Source organism: Notamacropus eugenii, chromosome 7 (assembly GCF_028372415.1).
Source record: "Notamacropus eugenii isolate mMacEug1 chromosome 7, mMacEug1.pri_v2, whole genome shotgun sequence".
NCBI lineage: Eukaryota > Metazoa > Chordata > Mammalia > Diprotodontia > Macropodidae > Notamacropus > Notamacropus eugenii.
Genome location: NC_092878.1, coordinates 170,312,277 through 170,340,028, shown reverse-complemented (window position 1 = coordinate 170,340,028; position 27,752 = coordinate 170,312,277). Strand labels below are relative to the sequence as shown.

The 27,752-nt window shown below is 37.2% G+C and overlaps 1 protein-coding gene across 1 annotated transcript in view; it reads right to left on the bottom strand.

Annotated features, from left to right (window-relative positions):
• The window catches only part of SGCZ (sarcoglycan zeta), a 125,815-nt gene extending 98,627 nt beyond the window's left edge, over window positions 1-27,188 (bottom strand). The window contains exon 1 of the mRNA XM_072622373.1: window positions 26,994-27,188. Coding sequence (XP_072478474.1) covers window positions 26,994-27,188 — 195 coding nt within the window. The remainder of the gene's footprint in view (window positions 1-26,993) is intronic.
• Between the last annotated feature and the right edge of the window lie 564 nt (window positions 27,189-27,752).

The window sequence follows — 27,752 nt, the reverse complement described above, 5'->3', positions numbered from 1 at the left end:
GCATTTGTCATTTCTGACAGGTGTGAGGTGGCACGTCTGGTGTGTTTTAATTTGCCTTTCTCTAATCAATAGTGATTCACAGCATTTTAATATGCTTTGTTAGTTTTTCTTCTGAAAACTACCTGATTATCTCTTTTTACTATTTATCAATTACAGAATGGCTATTATTATTTATTATTTTATAAATTTGATTTAGATTCCTATGTCCTTGGGAAATAAGGCCTTTATCAGAGAAACTTGCTGGTGCTCTTGTCATGCTAGAGGCCTGTGCCCACTCTGGTATTGTAGACCTCTCCTGTGGTCTTCCTATGTTGTCTTAGGTTAGATAAGTGTATCCCTCTGACCTTTTGTAGGCTTTGCCACTCCAAAATTTGCTTTGAGGCATTATTTTAAAGTTGTTTAGAGATGAATGTTGGGAGACCTGACCTGGGTCCTGTCCTGTATGACACCATTTTGGTTCTGTCCCAGAAACCTTTTAAAAATTTATACTTACACAGTTTTATGTGATAGTTTGGCCAGTTCATAGCCTCAAGAGTGCATGAGTGTACTTCTCTTCTCTTATCCCCTCCAATATTTATCCTCTTCCCCTTTTGTCATGCAGGTAATGTGAAGTAAAACATCAGTGTATTTTAACTTGAATTGCTCTTATAATAGTAATTTGGAGTGTTCTTTCATGCTTGTTGATACTTGTAATAGCTTTTTTAAAAGAATATTGTCTCACGTCATTTGACCATTGGTCTAGTGGAGAATGGTTCTACTTCTTAACATATTTCTATCACTTCCTTAATTATTTTGGATTATATGCATTATATTGCATTTTCCCACTCTACTGCTTCTATTTTTATTCTAACTGCATTGGTTTCCTTCATGCAGCAGGGTGTTGTTGTTGCTTCTTTTTTAATGTAATCAACATTATCTGTTTTATATTTTACGATCACATCTATCACTTATTGGGTTAAGAATTTTCTTCTTGGCCCTAGTTATGCAAGATAGCTTCTTTTATTCATTACTATATTTTTCATAATTACGTAAGCTTTTACATTTTGGTAGCTTATCCATTTGGTTCTCAAATGACTATATAGGGTAAACTGCTGCTCTAAATCTAATTTCTGCCTGAGTCTTTTTCATTTTTTTCAGCAGTTTTTGTGATAAAGTATCCACACCCCAAAAGTTGTTCTTCTTAGATTTGTCAAACACTAAATACTAGGTTTAGTTACTTCTAGTTCTTATTTGTCCAAATATATCTTTGTACAGAGTTGAGCACGTAGCCACAGTGACTTACCTAAACTCAGAAAGGTTTTGGCAAGGAACATAACTCAGGTTTTATAACCTCAAAATTAGTGCTCTTTCCACTTTAACATAATGCCTCTACCTACTAATTTAGAGCCCAATCAAATGCTTGCTAATAGTTACGCACCATAGATTGTGCATATAAAGAGGACAAAGGTGATCCAGTCATGCATCATCTGCCTGGGATCCAATCAGACAATACCATTTTATTTTACCAGTGGATAATAATCATAACATTATGTAAAACCACTCCTACTCACCTAGCATACAATGATCTCTTAAAACGTTATGGCCTATTGACTAAATAAGTTTAATTATTTCACTCTCAGACATAAACAGTATAGATAAATAGGTAGATGGATGGTTATTGGGGAAAATAATAGTTGTTTTTTTTTTTTGTAAAGATGAAAGTCATGGTTTATTGAAGTCAGTTCTTTACTTCATTAACTGGTCATTTTACAACTGTTGCAGAGTTTTGTCACAATAATATTTCATATGTATTTTACACTTGTCTTACTTTTGAAGGAGAAATCTTATCTAGAAGCCACGAGCACAATGAAAATGACAGTAATCCTTGGCTCTGCTCAACTTTCCCACGTCACTGTTCTTGTTCCAATTATTAACTGTGCTGATGATTTCTCACAAAATGCCCTTGGGAAATGGATTTGTTGATCATGAATTTTAAGTAAGGAGTAAGGCTAAAAGAATGCCTATTGCTCTTCATTCCATATTTAATACAATTATTACCCTGCAAGAACTGATACATTTGCTGAAATTGAATTAATTTTCCTTTTAGCTACATTTCTTTGTAATGTTTTATCTTTTCATTCACAAAAAGCAAATTACTCATTTTAGATGATTTCAATTAGAAGCATGCTTATACAAGCTACTATGAATTTAGAAAGAAAAAAGTTACTCACATTTTCAAGGTGAAATTCATTCTTTTTAAAAAGCAAAAATATTCCCCAAAGTCCATCTTTAATGCTTTATTCAGACAGGGAGGTTGACCTGTGTTTTGGAAGTGAATTGTCAACTCTCTTAGGTAGTAGATTCTACTAATCTGGAGAGATTCCGAGCAGAGGCTTGGCCATAGGCTTTATGATTATTGTCCTAAGAAAGTCTACCTAAGGAGAGAGAGGCCCATCACCAGGTTTAACTACAGAGTGATGAATTTGGGGCAGCAGGAACTTTACAAGAATGTCAGTTAAGTTGCTGATATACTGAGCTATGAATCAGAAGAGGAAGCACTCTCATCTACATTATCAGAGATGCCTGAAACAGTAATGCAAGAAGGGACTGGAAATGACTTAGTAAGCATAGAACATTGGGCTGTGATCAAGGACACTAGCTTCACATGACCAACCAATAAAACACAGGGTAATGGTACTAATTGACACCTTTGCCCCATGTTTTTAGAGCTTTTACTGGGTTGAAATAAACTGCTTTACTGGATCACATGATCAGCAAGATGGAAGACAAGCATTTCTGCAATCTCCTCACTCCTCAAACTTGAAGCAAAGAGTTATGGGATAAATTTACAATGATGAAAGATAAACACACCAGTAAGTTAAAGGCCTTATCACCTAAGGAACTTGTCAATAAGAGAAGAGAATGATCTATAGATCTTCCTTAGTGCCCATCCCTAATCCCTTTCCATATACCCTGGCAAGTGAGCACAAACAAACTTGAATAGTAATTAGCTCTGGAGTGGTGGTTCTCTGAAACAGCAGGGCTCAGCCCAAATATGACCCCTGACTTCCATTCCATAAGAGATGGCAGGTGTTTATCCTGTCCGTCCAGTCAACTGAAGAAAATGAGAGCAGAGAGAAAAACTGAAAAAAATGTTCTAGTACAAGTGCTAACACCAGGCCTTAAAGAGAGGATACTGGAAAACTAGCTGCAGCCTGTACTCCTCATACCATTCTCCATATCCAACTGGTTACTCAGGGCAGGGACACAGGCCAAAAAAACCCCCCATATTATTCATGAGAAGGCTGAGAAAGCTTTTGAGTCTAAATATTAATAAAGAAGATCCAGAAGATGAATAAAGGTAAAGTAACAAAGGAAAGGCCAAAACCAGCAAAAATAGCAAGATAAAAATATTCACAAAAATCCCAGAACACAACAGATAAGTAGGAATATATAAAAATATCATAATGCACTATAAAAGCACATCTAGCACATGTTATGATATGATGAAAAATTAATGAATAACACTAAATGAAAGACAGAACATGGTAGATGTCCTAGAGAAAGGAAGAAACCTAGGAATGGATTAAAAGAGAAATTAAATTGCTAAAAGAAAAGTAATTAGAAGTGTATTTGGGTTAAAAAAATAACGTTTGCAATGCAAAAATATATCTCTCAAAGCAAAACAGACAACAACCAAAAAACTAAACAATCCTCTCTATAATTAACAAAGTAGGAAAAATTGATTTGATTGTGGAAAAATTGTTCTATATGCAGATATATTGAGAGAGAGATTTACAGATTTGAAATACAAAAATGCTGAACTTGTGGGGAATTTGACAGAAGAAAATGTGGAGTGAGGACCTTAGAACTGTCAAATAATCAATCAGTAATGTTTCAATGCACAAAGCCGATGTGTGAGGCACCACGCTAAAAGTCAGAGGCAAAGACAGGACTGAAGTATCCATTGCTTCCAAAAAGCATGCATTATTTTTAAAATTCATCTTTGTTTAACTTGCAGCTCCAAATCCTCTCATTTTCAGCTCTTTCTCAGTTGAGAAAGCTAGAAAAACACCTGTTACAAACATGTATAGTCAAGCAAAACGTCCCCTTTTTTGCTGGACCACCCATATCTATGTCTCCATCCGTCCATCCATCCGTCTGTCCTATCTATCTATCTATCTATCTATCTATCTATCTATCTATCTATCTATCTATCTATCTGTCTGTCTGTCTGTCTGTCTGTCTGTCTGTCTGTCTGTCTGTCTATCTATCTATCTACATGCGCATGCGTATCAATCTGCACTCTGAGTTTATCATCTCTTTATCTGGAGGAGAGCAGTATTTTTCATCATGAGTCCTCCTGAATTGTGGTTGGTTATTTTGTTTAAGAGTTTCAAAGGTTTCTTAAAAAATGATTTGCCTTTAGAACATTGTTGTTATTATACAAATATTCTCCTGGTTCTAAAAAACTTAAGAATATGAGGCAGGATAATACATGTAAAGCACTTTGCATATGTTATAACAGTAAAAAATGCTCTCTTTACCATTACTATTATTATCATCATCATTATTATCATCATTATTATTATCATTCATAGCAGCAGTAGTAAAATAGGTGATGAATATGGTCAATACAGAGAAGACTGGAAAGACACGAGATGATGTAAACTGAAGAAAGGAGACCCAAGAAAACGTTATACATGACTGCAACCATATGAATGGAAAGAATAAGACAAAACACTTGGTAATGATGTTGTGAAATTCCAAAGAATTAAACTTGGCCTCAAAGAAAAGATGGGAAAAAATTCTCTCCTTTGCCTCCCTCCTACACAGATGTGTGAGCGACCATGAATGTAAAACATTAGATATATGATCAGTTTCAAAAAACCCCAATATCTTGAGCAGTTCTGCTGACGTATTTCCTCTTTTCTCTCTCTCTTTTTTTCTTTTAAAAAATTCTTTGTAATATGCAGTGATTCTTTGGGGGGAGGTTGGAGTGGACTATAGAAAGAAATTGAGGTAATTAATAAAGCTATCAATGGAAATTTAGCATCAAAAACAAACAAGATTGTAACTACCAAACAAGATTGTAACAACAAGGGTTGTCTCACCAGAGGCAGCAGTGCATTGTGACCAGTGTCTTTTATCCAAATACCAGATCATTCTGGTCTTATTTCATGCTTACACACAGATTATTCAAGTGAAATTCCAGAGAGCTTCCTCCTGCTGGTTGGGGAGTTTCCCTGAACATGGAATGGGATATGAATGTTTCCCAGGACATTTTTAGTACGCCTCCCTTCAGATGGGGTTATAACTCTGAATCACCTTCCATCTGGGTTGTGGAATGACTGACCCTCTAATCCCTCTTCAGGACTGATCAGTGCTGTCATCCCTATTCTAGTCTCACAACCACAATGCAATGCTGTTTAGCAGAAGTTTTAATTGTATGATTTATTTTTTTTTTTTCCGTAGTAGTTGCTGGTGCCTTTAAAAAGGACAGAAGTACGGATGATTTCCACAAGGTTTCAGGGATACAAATGGAGCTGCTCATTGAAAGATATTCCTGATAGAACTATCGTCACAAGTATCTAAATCCCCTACAAGTGGGACATCACCCGTAAAGGAGCCAGTTAATCACGACTGAGGATGAAAAGCTCATTAAAACCATTGCATTCCAAAAATTTGACAGCCACTATGACTGACAGCTAAAATATATCCATGTTTGCTGTGAATTCAAGCCAATAATGGTCAAGGAAAATTATTGGGAGAAACATTAATGGGCTTAAGCTCATTAAATCCAATTTAGTCCAAAGTTTAGCAGATGACGTGACTCACAAGCAGATACATCAGCATTTACCAGAAGTTCCAATAAAAGGTGACTGAAGACAACTGTTAGGAGAAACTATGCTAATGACCTGACACTTTCTGATCCACAAAAAGTCCTCTTACTCATGTGCATGTTAAGATTCAAGTCTGCAACTGGATAAATATTTACAATCTGTATACTATGTGCAAGAATCTGGGGATACAAAGACATGAAGAGAACAATGCTTTAAAAATAGCTTTTGAATGCATCTGGGAAATAGCCCACTGACAATATACCTGTCTAAAACGAATACATTCACAAAAGCAAGGTTCACAGAAAGTATGGGAAACTTAACTTAAATAAAAAGTGAAAGTTAATAACCATGGTAAGGATAAACCAACACAGTCAAAAATCATGGTATGATTCGCATTGATCTACAAAACTTTTCACCACACCACTTAAATGAAGAAATGAAGACCACTGATAGAATGTTCATACGGAAAAATTGTCCAGAATATAACGGGAAATATTGAGTAAGACACAAGGAAGAGATAGAGTTGGCAGATGTCAAATTATATGACTAAGTAACAAATAGTGAAGACTTTTGAATGGCAGATGGCCAGAAAATGATCTTAGCCCAGCCTCTTACATCGTGGATGCAAACCAATCACATGCAGAAAGATACTGTCAATGTAACAATGATATGAAGAAGATGTGGCTTCACTCAATCTCTAAGTTAGTGCTTAGTGGAGTATTGGCTTCAGCACATGGAAAAATCTGGGTTCAGATCCTGGCTCTAACACATAATGACTGTGTGCTTACGATCAAGAGACATACCCTCTCAGGGTGGCAGGGAATTCTCTTAGACCGTAAGTCATAGGCTGGGTGCTGACCTGCCTTTCAGAAAGGGGATGTCAATGCCAGGAATTCTTGAGCTCAAAGAAATCCTCAAAAAAGAAAAAAAAATCATGCATTAAAACTGTTTGGATAGGGGCAGATTCATTAACAGATATGGAATTAAGGATTTTAGAACAGACAAAATAGACATAAAATTAAAAATGAATTTAACTAGAACAAGACAAATAAATATGAATTGAGAAAGAAATTGTATAACACTTCTTTGAGAACTCCCTGGCATCAAAAAAAAAATCTGTAGAACACTGATACAATCTAAAGAATATGGGTTATTTCCCATTAGAGTGAAGCAAAGTGAATATAAAATGACATGCAAGTTGTAATTCTAAAGCATCCTTGCCCAGGCATCAAATTGACAAATATATTGGAGTTCTATGCAAATTTACATCTGATTGAGTTCTTATTTGGTTCAATCCTTCAAGAAAATGACTTGGAATTCACAAGATTATCTATTTAGAACTGTAAGTTAACTGAGAAGGCACATAGCCCAATTCTTGCATTTGATGAAGAAGGCCCAGAGACATGACTTTCTCAAGACAGTCATATACAGAGGCACTCTTTACATATATGAAAAGAAAAATTTTGAACCACTCCACTATCTCTGCCAAAGAAAACCCCAACTAGGGTCATCAAGAGTTGGACATGGCTGAAGTGACTGAACAACAACAAAAATTCATCTCTCTGTCCTATGCCCCCAAATCCAGAATGAAGCATCTCAATGAAGTACTAACCAAAACATGCATGGGCTTCGATGAAACAAACACACCACAGGCTTTATGACTCAAGGAAGTCAGCAACAAAATGAAGGGCCTTTTGGACAAAATTCTCACAGCCTCATTATTTGTAATAGCAAAAACCAGCAAACAAATCACCTCTCAAAAGTGGAATGATTGAACCAGAACAATGACTGATAATTCTTGTACCTGAGGACAACACATTTTGTGGGAGTAAGGAATTAGTGACAACTGATTAAATAAATGAATGCAGAAAAATGCATTCAGTAAGTGCTCATTATGTGTGAAATCAATCAGACCTCAAGTGTGGCTGCAGCAGGGAAGGGGGCAGTTTCACCTCCAAAGGGTCCAGCCCATGCCTCCTCAGGTGTTGGGTGGCAGATTAGATCACAGTTATGGAAACCTGGAAGTGATGTCCAAGGTCACAGTGAAGGGTAAGACTTATACCATGGAGTCCAAGCCAAAAAAAGTAATAGAAAGGGATAAAGTGCAGGACACAAGGTCTCTGGACTCCTTTAAGAAGGAGGAAGCACATCAGAAAATACCAGTGTTCTAGTGCTGAGTTCTAGTTGACTTGACCTAGTTGTGGCTCTGGGCTAAAAAAATTTTGGTACTGGAATGCCACAGAATATTACTGTACAGTAAGGGATGATGGCTGTGAAGAATTGAGAGAAATTTGAGGAAATGTGTAGTAGGTGATGAACAGTGAAGAAAGCAGAAAGAGGAGAACAATCTATCATCCTAACAATAAAATAAATAATATGGTCAAAGCAACAGAAATGAAGGTAACATGAGACAGCAAAGAAACTAGAGACGATGGATGGTGGGTCCAAATGACTAGAGTCAAGACAAACATCCACACCAAAGATGCTAGTTAGTAGTGATGCTTAATTGCCTTTGGGAAAGTATTTTGGGGTGCATGGTGTGGTGTTGTGTTTGTTTTTATTGGGGAGTGGGCTTATTTAATTCTTTTTTGGGAAGTATTTTCTGTGTCTAAAAGATAGTATGACCCAAAAGGAGCAGGGACTAGGTCAGTGCTTTCATTGTATCAGGAACTGCATGTAGGCCAGAGTCGTCTGTGCACCTACTTGTGTCGACCTGGAAGTTTGGTTACATGAGGCAAACGGGTGAGGTGATATGAAAATTCATATTTTTTTATCCACTTAAAGCGAGCTAAAGCTAGCTAAAGCTAGCGAACAGGTACGTACAAGGAGTCAGAACCTAAGTTATGACTGTCTGATAAAAGAATGACAAAGTTTTTATGTTTTAGCACAATCCCTTGCTGTCTGTGTCCTTCAGATTGAGGGTCTCTGTGTATGTTGAACTGTACCGTGAGAAGGGAAATTTCTTAGCTGAATAATTTGTGAATACAAAGTGACAAGACAATGGACAAAGTTGTGCCACTTGGAAATCACGATCCCAGGATATTTGGTTTTCCCTATACAACACAGGCCTCTGAGACAGCAAGATAAGACATGTCCCAGCGTGCTGGCTGCAGGCATTCTGTCACAAATAGGGCTTTGAAGTTGCTGACACAGGAAAGGGCATTTTTAGAGTGCAGTTAAGGATTCAGATCGTTTAGTTCAGGCTTCTGCCTTTATCGGAGTTCACAATGGTTTGGGGAGAAGTCTACACTAGTCTTATAGACTATTTGCAGACAGTTGTTGGCGTGGCATCCCCCTCATTAAGACTGAAAGGTTTGACTGTATATTCCCAGTGCTTATTACAAAGCCTGGGACACAGAGGTCACCTGATAAATGCTTGGTGAATTGACTGGTCTAGACAGTTGAATCTTAGAGTATTGCCAGGTGAAGTGACTTTTCTGAAGCACACAGAGGCAATGAGATAGCATGATGGATACTGTACTTGACCTGGAGTCAGACCCAGTTCAAATCCTGCCTCAGACACTGACCAGCTATGTGAACCTGCTATCTGCCTCAGTTTCTTCATTTGTAAAATGGGGATAACAGTGGTACCTACCTACCAGGCTTGTTGTCAGGAACCAATGACATAATATTTGCAAACCCTTTGCCAACCTTAAAGCAAGGCATAAATGTTAGCAGTTAGGGTTAGGGTTAGTGGAACAGTAAAAAGCATGGGAACAAATGAACCTTCCTTTAGTAATAACCAAATATAGTATAATCTTTAATGGAGAAATGCTAGAGGTCTTTCCAATAGGATCAGATATAATAATAGCAACAGCAATACTAATGATCAGCAGCATGTGTATAACATTTAACGTTAGCAAGGTACTTTATAAATATTGTTGCATCCATTTAAGACAAAGCAAGAAGGCTGCTGTCACCATTCCTATTTGATATCGTTGGAGTAATGCAGCTATTACAAGACAAGAAAAATGGAAAGAATATATCTAGTCAAATAACAAACACATCTATCTGAATTTGTGGATGATAGGATGCTGTATTTAGGGAATCCTAGAGATTCAACTAAAAATAATGGAACAGTAACTACAGCAAAGTAACAGGAAATAAAATAAACCTATAAGAACCATCATCTTTTCTGTATATGAGTAGCAATACTCACAAGAAGAGACAAGAAAGAAAATTCCATTCAGTAGAGCTACAGAAAGTCCAAAATAGCGGGGTGTCCACCAACCAAGACATGTTCTGAACTGACATGGAAAGAGCTACAAAACACTCTTTAAAGAAATGAAGTAAGCCTAAAGTAATTACAGAGTTATAAACTGCTCATATTTAAGCCAGGTTAATATAATTTGAAAGGCTAATATATCCTAAATTTGTTTCTAGATTTTGTATCATACTAAACAACCAACAGAACAAGTTACCTTTTTTTTTTTTTTTTTAGAAATAGATCAAAATAATGACAAAAATCCTTCTGGAATAAAAAATACTTAAGATCAAGAGAAATAATGGTGGGGGATGAGGAAGCAGGAAGAAAAAAGGTCTAGCAATGTTCAGACAGACCATAAAACTGTAGTCATCAACACTATTTGGTCTATGTTTAAAAAAATTAGAAAAGTTGACCAGTGGAACAGATTAGGTGAGCAAGCCTGAGAAGCAGTCAGTCAATGGCATAGTGCTTGATATGCCCCAGGACACCACCTATTGGAACTAGGATTTAGTATCTGACAAAAAGCTACTGGGCAAATTACAAAGCAGTCTGGCAGAAGTTAAGTAGAATCAGTCAGTCAACTAGCCTTTACTAAGCATCTGTTCTGCACTAAGCACATTGTTAAATGTACAAAGTGTACAAAGAAAAGCAAAAAAAAGTCCCTGCCTTCAAGGAACTCCCAGCTTAATAGAGGAGACAGGCTGTACACAACGATGAAAATACTAGATGTTGACTGGTAAATTGGGACTCCTTAATAGAAGGAAGGCTTCTTGTAGAAGACAGGGTTTTAAGGGACTTGAAGGATGCCAGGGGAGTGAGGAGGGAGAGAATTGCAGAGATGAAGGGCAGCCAGTGAACAAGCCCAGATATGGATATGCAAAGCAAGGTGAGAGGAAAAGTCAGGAGGTCAGAGTCACTGGATCATGGAGTAAAGTGCAAAATGACTGAATATGTAGCAAAGAGACAGGGAATGAAGGATGTTAAAAATCAAACACAGGATTTTAAATTCAATCCTGGGGTACCAGGAATCCACTAAACCTGATTAGAAAGGTGTGGGTACGGTCAGAGTTGGGATGAAGGAAGGAAGGAATATCACTTCGGCAACTGAGTAGAGGAAAGACAGGAGTGGGGAGAGACTTGAGCCAAGAAAACTCTCCAACTCACTGTTGTTGTTGCTTGTCCTTCATTTGGAAAGAGGACCAAAGACATCATGCAGAGATGTCTTGACTTGCATGTGAACTGAATTTAAGTGAGTCAGAGTTGCTCAAAGTCATCTGCCTCACTCTCTTCCCCAGAGTCATCAAAGTCTAGTGGCAAGATAACTGGTGATGGGCTGGGATATGGTGGATGACCTTGGCACCTTCATCGATGGGTGAGGTGATGAGGGTCTGTACCAAAGTGGTGACAGAGTCAGACAAGAGAAGGTGTATGGACAAGATGTTACAAAGGTAGAAACAACAGGTCTTGACAAATTGGACATGGGGGACAAGAAAATCAGGAAATGAGGAAGATGCCTAGGCTTTGAGCCTGGGGATTAGGAGGACCATGGTGTTTACTCTCAACAGTAATGGGGATAGGAGGGTTAGGAGGTAGAGAAGGACCAAGCAGGGGAACCTGCGGCCTTGAGGCCACATGTGGTCCTCTAGGTGTTGGGGTGCAAACTTTTCACTGAGTTCTACAGGACAAATCCTTTTATTAAGGGGATTTGTCCTGTGAAGTTTAGATTCAGTCAAAGGACCACACTTGGGGACCTGGAGGGCCACATGTGGCCTCAAGGCTATAGATTCCCCACCTGTGTTTGGGAGGAAGTAATGAGTTCCATTTTGCACATGTTTAGTTTAAGGTATCACAAAGATATGCAGTTCAAGAGGTCTAAAAGGTAGTATGAGAGGCAAGCAAGTCAGTAGAGAAGTAAGTGCTGGTGAAGGAGAATTGAGAATTACATGACCAGAGAGGATAACTGTAACCATAGCAGCTCATAAGCTCACCAAGTGCAATAGTATAGAAGAAGGAAAGAAGAGGGCCCCAAACAGCTCTGGAGAAACCCAAGTACAGAAGGTATGGTCTGGAAAATGTTGTTGAGCCATTTCAGTCATGTCTTTTTGTGATCCCATTTGGGGTTTTCCAGCAAAAATATTGAAGTGGTTTGCCATTTCCTTCTCTAGCTCATTTTATACATGAGGAAACTGAGGCAAACAGGGATAAGTGACTTGCTCAGTGACAGCTCATAAGTGTCTGAGGCCAGATTTGAACTCAGATCTTCCTGACTCCCGGCCCCATCCTCTATCTGCTGTGTCACCTACCTGGAGGAGGGTTTAGCAAAGGAGACTGAGGAGCAGTGTCCAGATAGGTTGAAGAAGAGCTAAGGGAGAGCAGTATCATGAAAACTGAGAAAAAAGAGAATAAAAGTATTCACTATCTGAACAAAACTACTGGGAAAACTGGAAAGCAGTTTGGCAGAAACTAGGTATAGACCAGCATCTTACACCAAGATAAGGTACATCAACACAAGGCCAAAATGGGTACATGATTTAGATATAAAGGGTGATACCATAAGCAAATTAGGAGAGCAAGAAACAGTTTATTTCTCAGATCTATGGAGAAGGGGAAAAGTTATAAGCAAGCAAGAGTAGAGCACTGTAGGATATAAAATGTATATTTTGAATATGTTAAATCAAAAAGTTTTTGCACAAACAAACTCAATGCAAGCAAAAATAGATGAAAATAAGGAAGCTAGGAAACATTTTTTATGGCACTGTTTCTGATAAAGGCATCTTTTCTCAAATATATAGAGAAATAAGTCAAATTTATTAGAATATAAGTCATTCTCCAATTGACAAATGGTAAAAGGACAGTTAGTTTTCAGGTGAAGAAATCAAAGTTGTATATACTTATATGAAAAAATGCTCTAAATCACTACTGGCTAGAGAAATGCAAATCAAAGCAACTCTGAGGCACCACTCCACACCTTGTCAGATTATCTAATATGACAGAAAAGGAAAATGATAAATGTTAGAGGGGATGTAGGAAAAGTGGTTTACTAGTGCACTATTGATGGGGTTGTGAACAGATTCAACCAGTTTGGAGGGCACTATGGAACTCTGTCCAAAGGATAATCAAACTGTATATACTCTTTGAATCAGTAATACCACTATTAGGTGTGCACTCTAAAGAGATTAATAAAAGAGGGGAAAGGATGTATTTATATGAATACATTTATAGTAACTCTTTTCGTGCTGGCAAAAATTTGGAAATTGGGGGAATGCCCATCAACTGGGGAATAACTAAACAAGTTGTGGCATATAATTGTATAACTACTGTGCTATAAGAAATGATAAGCAGGCTGATTTCAGGAGAAAAACTGGAAAGGTTACACGAACTGATGAAAAGTGAAGTGAGTGGAAGTGGAACATCGTACAAAGTAACAGCAATATTGTACAATGATCAATTGTGAATATCTTAGCTCTTCTCAGCAATTCAATGACCCAAGAAAATTCCAAAAGACTCACGATGGGAAATGCCATCTACATCCAGAGAAAGAACTAATGGACTCTGAATGCAGATCAAAGCCTACCATTTTTCACTTTTTTGTTTTTCCTTTTGGTCTGTTTATTCGTTTACAACATGGCTAATATGGAAATATGTTTTACATGACTGCACATATATAATCTATATCAAATTGTTTACCATCTCAGGGAGGGGAGAGGTGAAGAAGAGAAGGGAAGTAACCAAAACTCAAAATTAAAAAATATATATTAAAACCTGTCTTTACATATAATCAGAAAAATATTATTAAAAATAAAAATAAGGATCTGTTATAGAATTTCCCCAAGAAACAAAGTCAGGTTCATTGGATTATGGTTTATAGGCTTGTTTTCTTCCTTTCAAAAACTGAACATTTGCCATTCTTCTATCTTGTAGCACTTCTCCTGATTTCCACAATCTTTCAAATATCAGTGACAGTGGAAGTTCTGCTCCTCTCTTTATCTGCCTGGCTAGCCTTCATCTTTTAAAAACAAATATAAAAAAGTTGGAGAGAATGTAGAAAAATTGGAATGCTAATGCATATTTGATAGAGTTGGGAACAGGTCTAGCCATTGTGGAAAACAAGGAACTAAACCTTTAGGGCTGTAAAACCCTACAAACCTTTTGACTCATCAATACTGCCATTGTATATAACTCAAGGACAAAGACAAAGGAAAAGGATACATATGTACCAAAATATTGATATCAACTCTTTTTTTGGTGGCAAAGAATCAAAGACTAAATGCCCATCAACTGGGGAATTGCTGAACAAGTTATGGTACATGGCTGTGATGGAATACTATTGTGCTATATGAAATGATGAAGGTGATACTCTCAGAAAAACCTGGGAGGAATGATATGAATTGATGCAAAGTGAATCAAACAGAACCAGTAGAACAGTGTACACAGTAGCAATATTATTATGATAATTAACTGTTAGACTTAGCAACTTTGATCAATAAGTGATCCACAATAGTTCCAAAGGATTCATAATGGAAAATGCTATTCACCTTCACATGGAGAACTTATGACTCTGAGTGTAATTTGAAATATATTTTTCTCTTTCTATTTTTGCTTCATTCTTCTTTTTGCAGCAATGTCAGAACAGATTTTATATGACTACACATGTGTGATTTCTTCCCTTCTCAATGGGTGGGAGAGAATTTGGAGTTGAAAGTACATTTTTAAAAGGCTGGGGAATAGGAATGGGAAAGGAATGGACTCATGAGTCCATTGGCCCAAGGAAATGCTGAAGGAAGAAACTGCCTATTTCAACTGGTTATTTTCCACACCTCAGAATCTTCAGAATTTCTATTGGGCCATGAGAGATTAATGGTCTGTGTAGGGTCATACAGTCAGTATGTGTTGGAAGTGAAATTTTGGCCTAGTCCTTGCTGGCTCTGAAATCAATATTTATCCACAATGTGGATAAATTCCACAGTCTCACCCCAAGTCATCTTTAACGAGCCAGAAATGAATCTCTTGCCCATGGTAACTTAGATTCTGCTACTGGGTAACTCAACTGAGGTCAGTTTTGCCCTCATCTCGTTAAGGCAAAATATTTGCATACATGCATACATGCACAAATACCTGTATACATACACACAACACATGTATACTTATGTACCCATAATAGATGTACACATAATACAAATTTCTTGTCATATGTGACTCAAAAACTACCTTCCCAGAACATACAACTGCTTTCTCAGAAACTATGATAATTGCTTTTCTCAGAACACTGGACTAATGCCCCAGACAAGTGAACAAGACCATCCTTCTTACATATGCCTACCACATGTATGTGTTTGTCCAAATGTAAGCAATGGCAGAACATAGGCTGAACTTTTATATGCTTTTATGCAAGCCTTCATTTGAACCTGGATGGTAGGTTATTTTAAAAAGCACCTTAAAGAAGATGATGGCAGTGTACTACCATATCTCACTCTGAACTTTTTTCACCTCCTTCTCAATAGTCTTTCCTCTGGCATAGGCAGCGCTCCTCCCTTACTTCTTTCATTCACAATACAGTTACTTTTCAGTTTGCCTTCATGTCTAATCCTGTTATAATGTAAGGTCTTGAGGGCGGGGGCTCTTTTGATTGCTTGTATTCACATCTCCAGGGCTTAGTAAACTGATCCTTGAAGGACATGGCTCAAGGCTTGTTCAGCACCTGGTTGGTCTTCTACTGATATTAGCAAGTTAGTTAATATCCTTGATAAGCTTCTTTGTATAGAATTGAATGTGGTGCTTCAGATGTGGTATAAGGAAGAGGTCAGTGAGTACAGGGCTTATCACATGTTTATTTTTGGGAGATGGGGCCTTATTTAATCATACTTTTATACTTCCTCAATCTTGTACTTATGAAGGTACCATTATAATTAACATTGTCCTCCATCCTCGTCATCAAATTTGGGAAATATATTCTAGAACATATAAGTTGTTGTTCTTGAGCCTGGGCGTAGCTTAGTCGCTAGAAAACTGGAAGACATTTGAAGAGGGAGGCTGGCTGGGGAATATCCAGAGCCCCATCTACTGGCTAAACAATATGCTATATCTCTTAGGAAGGTAAAATATTTAAGAGAAAATGAGCCTGCTTGTTTCTTTGCAGAACACCAGAAAGCTGAACTGTGAAAGTAGTTGAATTCCCTATTACAAGCAATCCTAGCACTCAGCACACCTGACTGCGAGGTGACTGGGGGATGGCTCAATGTTAAGATAATGGGAAAAAGGTTAGTTATCTTCTTATCAGTTAAAATTTCATAGGAAAAAAAAAACAGCCCAGGGGAATAAGAAGCTGTCCTGGAATTCTGAAGAGGTAGAAAGAAACAATTCTGAAGAAGACGGAGTGATTGGTAATTGCTATCTCCCTCCTCTCATTGACCTTGATGAGCCCAGAGAATATCTCCCCGGGAAAAACTCTGAAACAGTGGGAGCAGCTAAAGGGGTAAAGAGATTCTTAGCCAGTGAACCTAGGAAGATCATTAAGGAGGGTCTCTCTTGCTGTGGCTGCACTATGACCAGTGCAGGATCAGAGCTATCCCAGACAGCTCCACCTCAACAAACTGGGAGAAGATCCTGAGTACCAAGGGGGTGAAGTCAGCAACTGCCAACACGAGGAGCCCAGGCGTGCCTCAGCACCCTAGGGGAATCAACAATTCACTAGAGCAGATGGGCTCATCAACCACTGAGCTTGCCTATGCTTTAGCACAATAGAGGAGACCTCCTGTGGCCAGACCACCACTCCCCCACACTTAACGCAGCTAGTTCCAGGGTAACTCTGGGGAAACCGAGAAAGACTTCACTTGGCCTCTGCTTTCAAACACCAACCAGCTCAACACCAGCTGGTAAGCAGCATTTTAGCTTCTAGCTAAAAGAACCAAAGGCCACAACACACAAAGCTTCAAGTTTTAGGCACAAGAACTGTGGGACAGAGCCCCCTGTGCCCCAGATGCAAAGATCTGCTTTAAAAACAAGGAAAAGGGTGATTATCATGAGTAAGAACCAACACAGAAAAGAAAAGACCATAGAATCTTTCTATAGGGATAAGGAACAAAACACAAATACTAAAGTGGTCAGCATTAATATTGTACATCCAAGCTTGAAAGAGCTCAGAAAAATTTTAAAAGCCAAATTAAAGAAGTAGAAGAAAAACTGACCAATGACTTTAAAAAATACAAAAAAGAAATCACAGAAGAATTTAAAAGGACAATTGGACAAATAGAAAAGGAAATATAAAACCTAACTGGAGAAAATAACTCCTCAAAAGGAACAATTGGACAGATGGAAAAGGAGATGCAAAAGTTAACTGAAGAAAACAATTTGATAAAAATTAAAATCGGGCAAGTAGAAGCTAATGAATCTATGAGACATCAAGTACCACTCGAACAGAATCTAAAGAATGAAAAGACAGAAGAAAATTTAAAATATCTAATTGGAAAAACAGCTGACCTGGAAAATAGATCCAGGAGAGAAAATCTAAGGATTATTGGTCTACCAGAAAGCCATAATGAAAAAAGGAGCCTGGACAATATCATCCAAGAAGTCATCAAAGAAAATTGCCCAGAAGTTCCAGATCCAGAGGGCAAAATAGTCATCAAAAGAATCTACTGTTCACCTCCTGAAGGGGATCCCAAACTAAAAACACCCAGGAATATCATTGCCAAATTCCACAACTATCAGGTGAAGGAGAAAATACTGCAGGCAGTCAGAAAGAAACCATTCAAATATTGAGAAGCTACAGTCAAGATCACACAGAAATTGCAGCTTCTATATTGAAAGATCAAAGAAATTGGAAACAGTACTCCATAAGGCAAAGGAGCTGGGACTACAACCAAGGATTAATTACCCAGCAAAGTTGAGCATAATATTTCAGGCAAGGAGATGGACATTCAATGAAATAAGAGATTTCCAGACCTTCCTGATGAAAAAGCCAGAACTCAATAGAAAATTTGATCTTGAAATGCAGGTCTCAAAAGAGGTATACAAAGGTAAAATGGGGAAAAAATACTTGTTACTCAATATGGGTAATCTATTTACATCCCTATAAGGGAAGATGATGCTCATTAATCTCGAGAATTGTATTTTTATTATGATATATAAAAAGGGATATATATAGATAGAGGGAGTGGGTACAAATTAATGATGTGATAGTAAAAATGTGATTTAAAGGTGCAAAGGGATTGTAATGGGGAATGTGAAAAGGAAGAGGCAGAAAAAATAAATTACATCACAGAGAGAGGCATAAAAATATATTACAGTAGAAGGAAAGAGGGGAGGGAGATGACCATTGTATGAGAAGTATTCTTATTTGATTGGGTTTAAGGAGGGAGCAACACTCAGTTAAGTATAGAAATGCAACTACTTCTATAGGCAGTAGGAAGGGAAGCAGGGAAAGAAAAGGGAGGGGAGGCTGAAAGAGAGGGAAGAAATACTAAGGGAAAGGGGGATTAAAAGGGAGGGGGGCTGAAAGAAGGGAGGGAAGACTGAGGGAGGCTGTGGTCAAAAATTAAAACTCTATTGTGGAGGAGAAGGTAGAAGGGAGAATTAAAAGGATAAACAAGGGGAAAGAGGATGGAGGAAAAGACACAGATAGTAATCATAAGTATGAATGTGAATGGGATGAACTCTCCCATAAAGCAGAGATAGATAGCAGAATGGATTAAAAACCATAATCCAACGATAAGTTCTTTACAAGAAACACATTTGAAACGGGGATATTCACACAGGGTAAAGGTCTAAGGTTGGAGCAGAATATATTGTGCTTCAGCTGATGCAAAAAAAAATCAGGGGTCCCAATGCTAATCTCAGACAAAGCAAAAGCAGAAATAGATCTAACCAAAAGAGATAAGGAAGAAAACAATATCTGGCTAAAAGGCCACATAGACAATGAAGCAATTTCATTCCTAAACATATATGCTCCAAGTAGTATAGCATCCAGATTCTTAGAGGGGAAGTTAAGGGAGTGACAGGAAGAAATAGACAGCAAAACTATACTACTGGGGGACCTCAACCTCCCCGTCTCTGAACTTGATAAATCTAACCTCAAAATAAACAAGAAAGAAGTTAAGGAGGTGAATAAAACTCTGGATAAGGTAGATATGATAGATCTCTGGAGAAAAGTCAATGGGGATAGAAAGGAATATACTTTTTTCTCAGCAATACATGGCAGATATACAAAAATTGACCACGTACTAGGACATAAAACCTCATAATCCAGTGCAGAAAGGCAATGATGGTCAGTGCAACTTTCTCAAGTCATAATGCAATAAAATTTATAGTAATCAAAGGCCGTGGAAATATAAACCAAAAATTAATTGAAAATTAAACAATCTAATCCCAAAGAATGAGTGAACTAATAAATAACAGTAAGAGGTGGTTTATGGAAAAATTCATTAAAAGCCATAAAAATAAAATTGATAAACCTTTGGTCAATCAGATAAAAAAAAAAAAGAAGAAAGCCAAATTACCAATATCAAAAATGAAAATGATGAACTAACCTCCAATGAGGAGGAAATTAAAACAATAATTAGAAATTACTTAACCCAACTATATGCCCATAAATTTGACAATCTAATGACATGCATGATTATTTTTAAAAATATAAATTGCCCAGATTAACAGAAGAGGAAGTTGAGTACTTAAATAACTCCATCTTTGAAAAAGAAATTGAACAATCCATCAATCAACTGCCTAGGAAAAAATCTTCAGGGCCAGATGGATTTACAAGTGAATTCTATCAAACTTTTACAGAACAGTTAATTCCAATACCATATAGACTATTTGGGAAAATTGTCCAAGAAGGAGTCCTACCAAATTCTTTTTATGATACAAATATGGTTCTGCTACCGAAGAGCAGAGGAATAAATGGAACTTTCCATGTAAAATAAGCAGTATCTACCTAAAGCCATCAGCAAGCATTATATGTAATGGGGAAATGGTAGATGCATTCCCAATAAGATCGGGGGTGAAAAAAGCATATTCATTATTATCATTGTTATTCAATATGGTATTAGAAATTCTAGCTGTAGCAATAAGAGAAGAAAAAGAAATTGAAGGAATTAGAATAGGCAAAGAGTAAACTAAGTTATCACTGTTTTCAGATGACATGATTATACACTTAGAGAATCCCACAGAATCAAGTAAAAACCTACTTGAAATAATAACAAAACAACTTTGGCAAAGTTGCAGGTTGCAAAATAAACCCACACAAATCATCTGCATTCCTACATATTACTAACAAAGTCCAACAGCAAGAGATAGAAAGAGAAATCACATTTAAATCTAAGGTAGGCACTATAAAGTATCTGGGAGTTTACCTGTCAAAACAAACTCAGGGATTATATGAACACAATTACAAAATATGTTTGTGTTCATCCTTCATTGGCAAAGAAGACCATGTCATCAGAGAAATAATGACATGACTTTCATTTGACTTTGTTTTGAGTGAGGGAAGGTTGTGCAGCCTCACTTCTGATTAGCTAACATGACAAAACAGGAAGATGATAAATGTTGGAGAAGATGTGAGAGAGTTGGAACACTAATTCATTGTTGGTGCAGCTGTGAGCTGATCTGGAGAGCAATTTGGAACTATGCCCAAAGGTTTACAAAAACGTGCATCCACTTTGATCCAGCAATACCACTTCTGGGACTCTATCCCAAAGAGATTACAGAAATGAAAAGGGTCTCATAAGTACAAAAATATTTATAGCAGCTCTCTATGTGGTGGTCAAAAACTGGAAATCAAGGGGATGCCCATCAATTGGAGAATGGCTGAACAAGTTGTGGAATACGAATGCAAAGGAATACTATTTTGCTATGAGAAACGATGAACAGGAAAACTTCAGGGAAGCCTGGAAAGATTTATATGCACTGATGTTCAGCGAAAGGAGCAGAACCAGGAGAACTTTGTACACAGCAACAATCACAATGTGTGTGGAATTTTTCTGGTAGACTTAGTACTTCACTGAAATGCATGGACTTAAATAATTTCCAATGGACTCTTGAGGCAAAATGCCTTCCACATCCCAAGAAAGAACTATGGAATTGAAACAGAGATAGAAGCAGACTACTTTCTTTTGTATTAAGTTTTGTTTTACTTTATTTTATGGTTTCTCCCATTCATTTTAATTCTTCTATGCAACATGTATTTAATAAGAAATTATGTGCAGATCCTACATAAGAGTGTATGCTGTCTCAGGTGGGGAGTGGGGAGGGAAGGGGAATGAGGAAGAGGGAGGGAAAAATATAAGATATATGGAAGTGATTGTCGAACACTGAAAACAAAATAATTTAATTTAAAAAAAGAAACAATTCTACTGTGGAGGAAACAGAGAAATTGTGTAATGAAACTAATAAGCATGCCCAAAGGACTGATTATTCAACTTGTTTTTAAAATGGAGCTCGGGGCGTTATCTGAAAACAGAATTACTTAGCAAAGAACTTCCTATTTTGGAAAAAAAAATTCCTGAAAAACCTGGAAAGGAGTCTGGCAGAATTTAGTTTTAAAACAACACTATATACCATACGTCATTGCGTTTGTCCTTCATTCTCAAAGAGGACCATGACATCAAGATGATGACGTGATTTGCAGGTGACTTTGATTTGAGAGAGAAAGGGCTGTGAGAGGTCATCAGCCTCACTTTCTCCTCCAGAGCCATCTGGGTCCAGTGCCCTGATATTCATCAGGATGACTGGAGATGGCCCAGGATGAAAGGTATGACCCTGGCCATTATAGGCGAAGGTTTTATCAGATTTTCATGCTGAGTGAGATACACCCATTCAATGAATAGCCCTCTTCAAGTAGTTATTATTGGGATTGCCCCTTTTAACAAAAAAAAATCAAACTGGGAGGGGAAGACTCTCAGGATTCCAGGGTAAAAGAAAAACAATTACTATTTAGTATTTACATTCACTCTGTGCTAGGTGGGCAAGGATCTGTTGCCCAATCTATGAGCTCAAGCTTGGTGTTTCAGCTAGAAATCTAGCCAGTAAACACAAAGCAAAAAAGATAGCTTTTTGCAGTGGAAGTGTGCCTTTCACTGGGTAGATTACTGCAGGCAAGGACAATGATCCAAGAAAATTCCAAAAGACTTCTGATGGAAAATGCCGTCCATATCCAGGGAAAAAACGATGGAGTCTGAATGCAGATCGAAGCATACTATTTGCTCCTTTCTGCTTATCTTTTTTTCTTTCTCATGTTTTTCCCTTTTTGCTTTCATCCTTCTTTCACAAGATGAGTACTGTGGAAATATGATTAATATGATTGTACATGTATAAACTATATCAGATTGCTTGCTGTCTTGGAGAGAGTGGAGGAGAGGGAGGAAGGGATAAAAATTTGGAATTCAAAATCTTATAAAAGTGAATGTTGAAAACTATCTTTACATGTCATTGAAGAAAAATGTTAAGTGGAAAAAATAAATAAATGAAATAAATGAAAGCTATTAAAAATCATATAAAATGTTCCAAATCATTAAAAAAAATATAAGAGAAATGTATGTACGTCAAAAATACCTTGGCTTTTACCTCACATCCATCAAACTGGTGAGGATGACAAAAAATAGAAACCATTTTGGGGAGTTGCGGACAAAAAGAAATACATATTTACATCAGCACTGTTTTGGGGAGGGGGCCATAAAGGACTCAAAACAGTAGATTCCCATTGATTGGGGAATGGTAGAACAAATTGTAGGAAAGGAGTGGAATGAATGTAATATTTCTGTGTTTTAAGAAACAATGAATGTATTCAATACTAAAAAGTGTAGGAAGACATGAGTTGATGTATAGTAAAGTAGGAAGAAGTAGGAAAATATTTCCATAATCATTATAGCAGTGTAAATGGAAAAAAAAAAACAATTGACATTTCACTTTGTGATGTATTTTAGATAAGTTTGTCCCCCAAAGAAAAGTATGTGAAAATGTGCTGACATTTTCCAATTCTTTCTAGAGGTGGAAAACCGTGAGCATAGAATTTTACAGATCACATCAGAATTTTTGGACATATTGGCTAGTTTTGCTGAATTGTTCCTCTAATGATTTGCTATAAGTGATGGCCCTCTACATTTGGAGGAGGATGAATTGGGAAATGACACAGGATATGTAAAAACACAAAGATATCAATAGAATGACTGAAAACATATAAATGTGTACAAGATACTGCAACAGGAACAATTAGCAGAGTATAGATACAGCACTGTCATGTAGTTTTTTAAGAATAGTGTTGCAGGCTAGAGATCAGAATGAAATGAGGCTGGGGAGAATGGAGAAGGAACTCCAAGGTAATTGAAAAACCCTGTGTGTGGAGAAGAATCAAAGAAAGGCTAGCTCCACTGCTTCCGTGCAGAAGTAGACTAGAGAAAGACAGGAAAGTCCTGAATAGCATGATTCAAAGCTGCTACTCTAGAACTCCCAAGTTTGAGAATTCTAAAACCCAAGGTTCTAGAGAGAAAAAAGGAAAGGATAAAGGAGAGAGAAGGAGAGAAGAGAAAAGAAGGTCTGGAACAGGACCATCATTTGGGGGAAAAATATACTCTAAGCATGGTCCTGGAGATGGAAGAGTAGTAAAGGACTAAGCCACAATATAGGGAGAAAAGACTGTCAATATTAACATGCATCGTTCAGATGGTAAATGTTTGATGGGAAGCTGCGGCAACTCTCAGTTCATTGTTTTCCTTTAAAGTGTCCAAGACTTTATAGTCATACCACCAGACTATGTTCATAAATGTTAAGGAATTTTCTCTTTAACAAATGTAAGGTCATGTCTGTTCTCACTGAAGGGCAAACCACAGGGGGATGCTATGAATCTAGGGGGATGGTCAGTCAATTCCTGAGGAATGTTTTCTAGGAACCAAAATTTGTACTAAGGTTTTTGACCCATGCTCACTTCTCATTCCTGTGATGTCCAGGTACCTCCTATGTATAGGACTTTTCCTCATTCTCTACAGTTGAGTATACTTTTCCCTATAGACTATACTCCTGCTTAAAATTATTCTGAAATTACTTAGTATAAATTATATTTATCTGTGCATATAACTTTTTCCTCTACTTTAAAGTTAGGGACTATGTAATTTTTTCCAGAGTATCCCCATTACTTAGCAGAGTACCACGACTCAGTATCATGCAAATCAAACCACCAAAAGCACCAGAGCATTAATTTATAGATATAAACAAAAATGATGACATAATTCATCAGAAGGAACAAACCAGAAGGATCTAGTTTGAGAATCTGAAAGGAAATAACAAAAAAAATAGTACGAAGGAAGGAGGCCTACTAGTACCAGATCTTAATCTATATTATAGAGCAGAAGTGACAAAAACAACTTGGTAGTGATTTTAAAACATAGAAAAACTTCAGTAGAACAGATTAGATATGTAACCCAGAAGGAATGAAACATGGTGTAGTGTTAGGAAAACCTAATAAATAAATTGTCCTCCTGGCTCTACTCATCTCTTTCTCTCTGTCTGTCTGCCCCTCTCACTCTCTCTTTCTGTTCATACAAATCCTCCCAGTTTTCTCTGAATGTCTCATCATTTATCATTTCTTAGAGTATGATAATATTCCAAAACATTCATATGCCATAATTAGATGAGCCATCTCCCAATGGATGCCTTCTTTGTAACTCATTCTTCATTGCAATTAAAACTGCTGTTAAAAATAGGAAAACCTCATGCCCTAACTAAGGGCATGAGGATTCACTATAAAACCAAAATAGCTGGCAAAATTGGAAAGCCATCTGGCAAAAATTACATTTACACCAACAATTTGCACCATATAACAAGAAGCACTCTAAATGAATACTTGACTAAGAATAGGGTATCATATCATAAATTAGAAAAGTGATGGAGAGAGAATTTAAAACTATACAACTAAGGGATAAAGAATGTATTTTAAAATATATTTCTAATGACATAAAATTAATTTGTGGGAGAAAAAAATCAATGCAGTTAAACTGAAAAGGGAAATAGTTAAGCAGAAAACATATTTGCAACAACTATATTCGACAAAAGTCTGACGCTAAAACCTCCTAGGGAACTGATGAAAATTTATAAGGCCTGAGTCCTTCCAAGTTCTTCCACAAGAGACAAAGTTAAACATGATAGCAGGCAACTGCCAAAATGAAAAAATACAAAACCATATAAACAACGATATTCAGAATGCTCCAAATTAAAAATGAGTGAAATGGAAAGTAATACAGTTGTGAGATTCTGTCTTATGATCACCAGACTGGAAGAGAGGACAAAAAAATGGAAAATAATGGTTTTAGGAAGGGCTTTTGGAGGACAAGAATAATAATATGTGATTAGTGGAGCTATGAACCAATTGGAGCATTTTTAAAAACAATTTGGAACAATTCCTCTAGTGTTGTCAAACTGCACACATTTTATGACCCAGCAATAATACTATGACCACACTTATTCCCCAAAGGGGAAAAAGATGGAGGATAAGGACAAATACACAAAACTATTTTTAACACCATTTTTAATTGCAGCGAAGAATTAGTTACAAAGAAGGGGTCCATTGGGGGATGACTCATCAAATTATGGCATATGAATGTTTTGGAATATTATCATACTCTAAGAAATGACAAATGGTGAGAGATTCAGAGAAAACTGGGAGGATTTGTATGAACAAAAAGAGAGACAGAGATGAGTAGAGCGAGGAGGACAATTTATTTATTAACTATGGTATTTTAAAGGAAAAGAACTTTTAAAGACTTCAGAAATCTAATCAGTCTGGTGACTGGTAAAGACTATAGCAGATTAATGAGGAAGCATGATTTCCAGTTCTTAGCAGAAAAATGGTGGATGGTAGGTGCAAAATAAACCGCACATTGTCAAATGTAAGCAACGCGTTTATCTGCTTTTTGTGAAAAAAAATATGTATGTAGGTGTGTGTGTGTGTGTGTGTGTGTGTGTGTGTGTGTGTGTGTATATATATATATATATTTTTTTTTTCCATAAGAGAACTTCCTCTGTTGGACAGTAGAGGATTTAGGGAGGGAAGTGATAAGGCAGTAACAGTGATACTAAGCAAAAAAGGAAAAATGACAAAAAAAGGATAAATGAAACACAAGCATAGAGGAAATGTAGGAGAAATTCAGAAGATGGCACAGATGAATACAGCTATATGGCCACAACCATGTGAAATGTAATAAATACTTTAAAAAAAACCAAGCTACATGTAATAGAGTCACAGTTTCATATATAATCTTTACTTTCTGTTCTTTATTTGTGATAATGCTCATATTTGTTGCTATTTGACTTCACTGTAGTCTTTGTAGAAAAAAATGGAACATGAGAAAAGCCTTATAAGAATAGACCATAAGTTAAGTCATCAGAACCCAAATTGTGTAGACACTGAGCTTAACTCTAGGATGCACAGGTGGCCAGATGTGGCAGACCCTTTGGATAGACTTCTGAGGGGCCACAGACCAAAAACAGTTTCATATTCTGTCTGTGAATTGCTTTTCTGCCTTGTTAAATGCCAGCACTTTCATGTAAGATTCTACAACTTATTTTGCATATTTATTTATTTATTTTTGCTGGCATGTATTATTGTTTCTATTTTTAATGAAATTATTTTTTTCTGACAGATAACTATAAAGAGGTAGCGAGAAAAAAAAACTTATCTCCTCCATGTCTGTTAGGAGCATCAAAAATTGAACATGTACAGACAGGATAAGTGTGTCCTAACTTGCAAAAAAAAGACAACGTGATGGCTACAAATATTTTAAAGCAAATCGAAGGGTTTTTGTTTTTTTTTACTTAAATAGCAGTCAGTGCCTCATTGATATCATTGGATGCCATCGGTCATCATGAGTCACACCTAGCATGACCTTGGCATACCACCACGCATGTGCAGAAGGAGGATGGTGACTACTGATGAAAACTGAGACAGTTGCATTGTCTGACCATCGGCAGAGAGCTGCTATACTTACCACAGTGAAATTCATCACTTTCAATATCCATATTGTCATGGCTAAGTTAACAATCGCAGTAACCAGAAGCAGGAGAACAAAGAAGTATAAGCACCTCTTCCTCCATCCATAAATTCCAACTGGGTAAAATTGAGGATTCTCCGTTCGAGGCAGGTGATTCTGCTGTGTGGCCAATATGTACTGTTCTCGGGTCATCTGTAAGGGTGGAAATGACATCATCAGGAAAAAAAATCTGTAACAAGTACCTTGCAACTGAGTCCCTCTGAAGTCAGTCCCTGGACCATACTCAGGGGCAGTGCATGCCCCAGAAGTGACTCCTTGTGGATGTTGGAATCATTCAAATTTAAAGTACCTGACACGTGACTCATCATAATGATCATTCCGTTAGTATCTTACACATTCCCTCAATGTCACTGTGGCTTTGCAGAAGACCTATTATCTGATAATGGCAATTTGAGAAACTATATGCAATTTCCAACTACTGTTTTCTTCCTGTTTTGAATCTCAGAAACTAGAGACTTAAAGATTGAGTTGGAAGGCACTAAGAGTGTCTAGTCTAATCTAGTTGCATTTCCAAGTGCAGAAGCTGATTCATACCAAGGAAGCAGATGGGATCATAGATCAACAGGTAGAGATAGGACTAGAACCCAGATCTACTGACTTCTAGTTCAGTTGTCTTTTCTTTTGACCATACTACCTTGGTTGATCATTGAGTCCTGTCACTAGCACCCCCTTAAAATCCTACCAGGTTAGTTATGG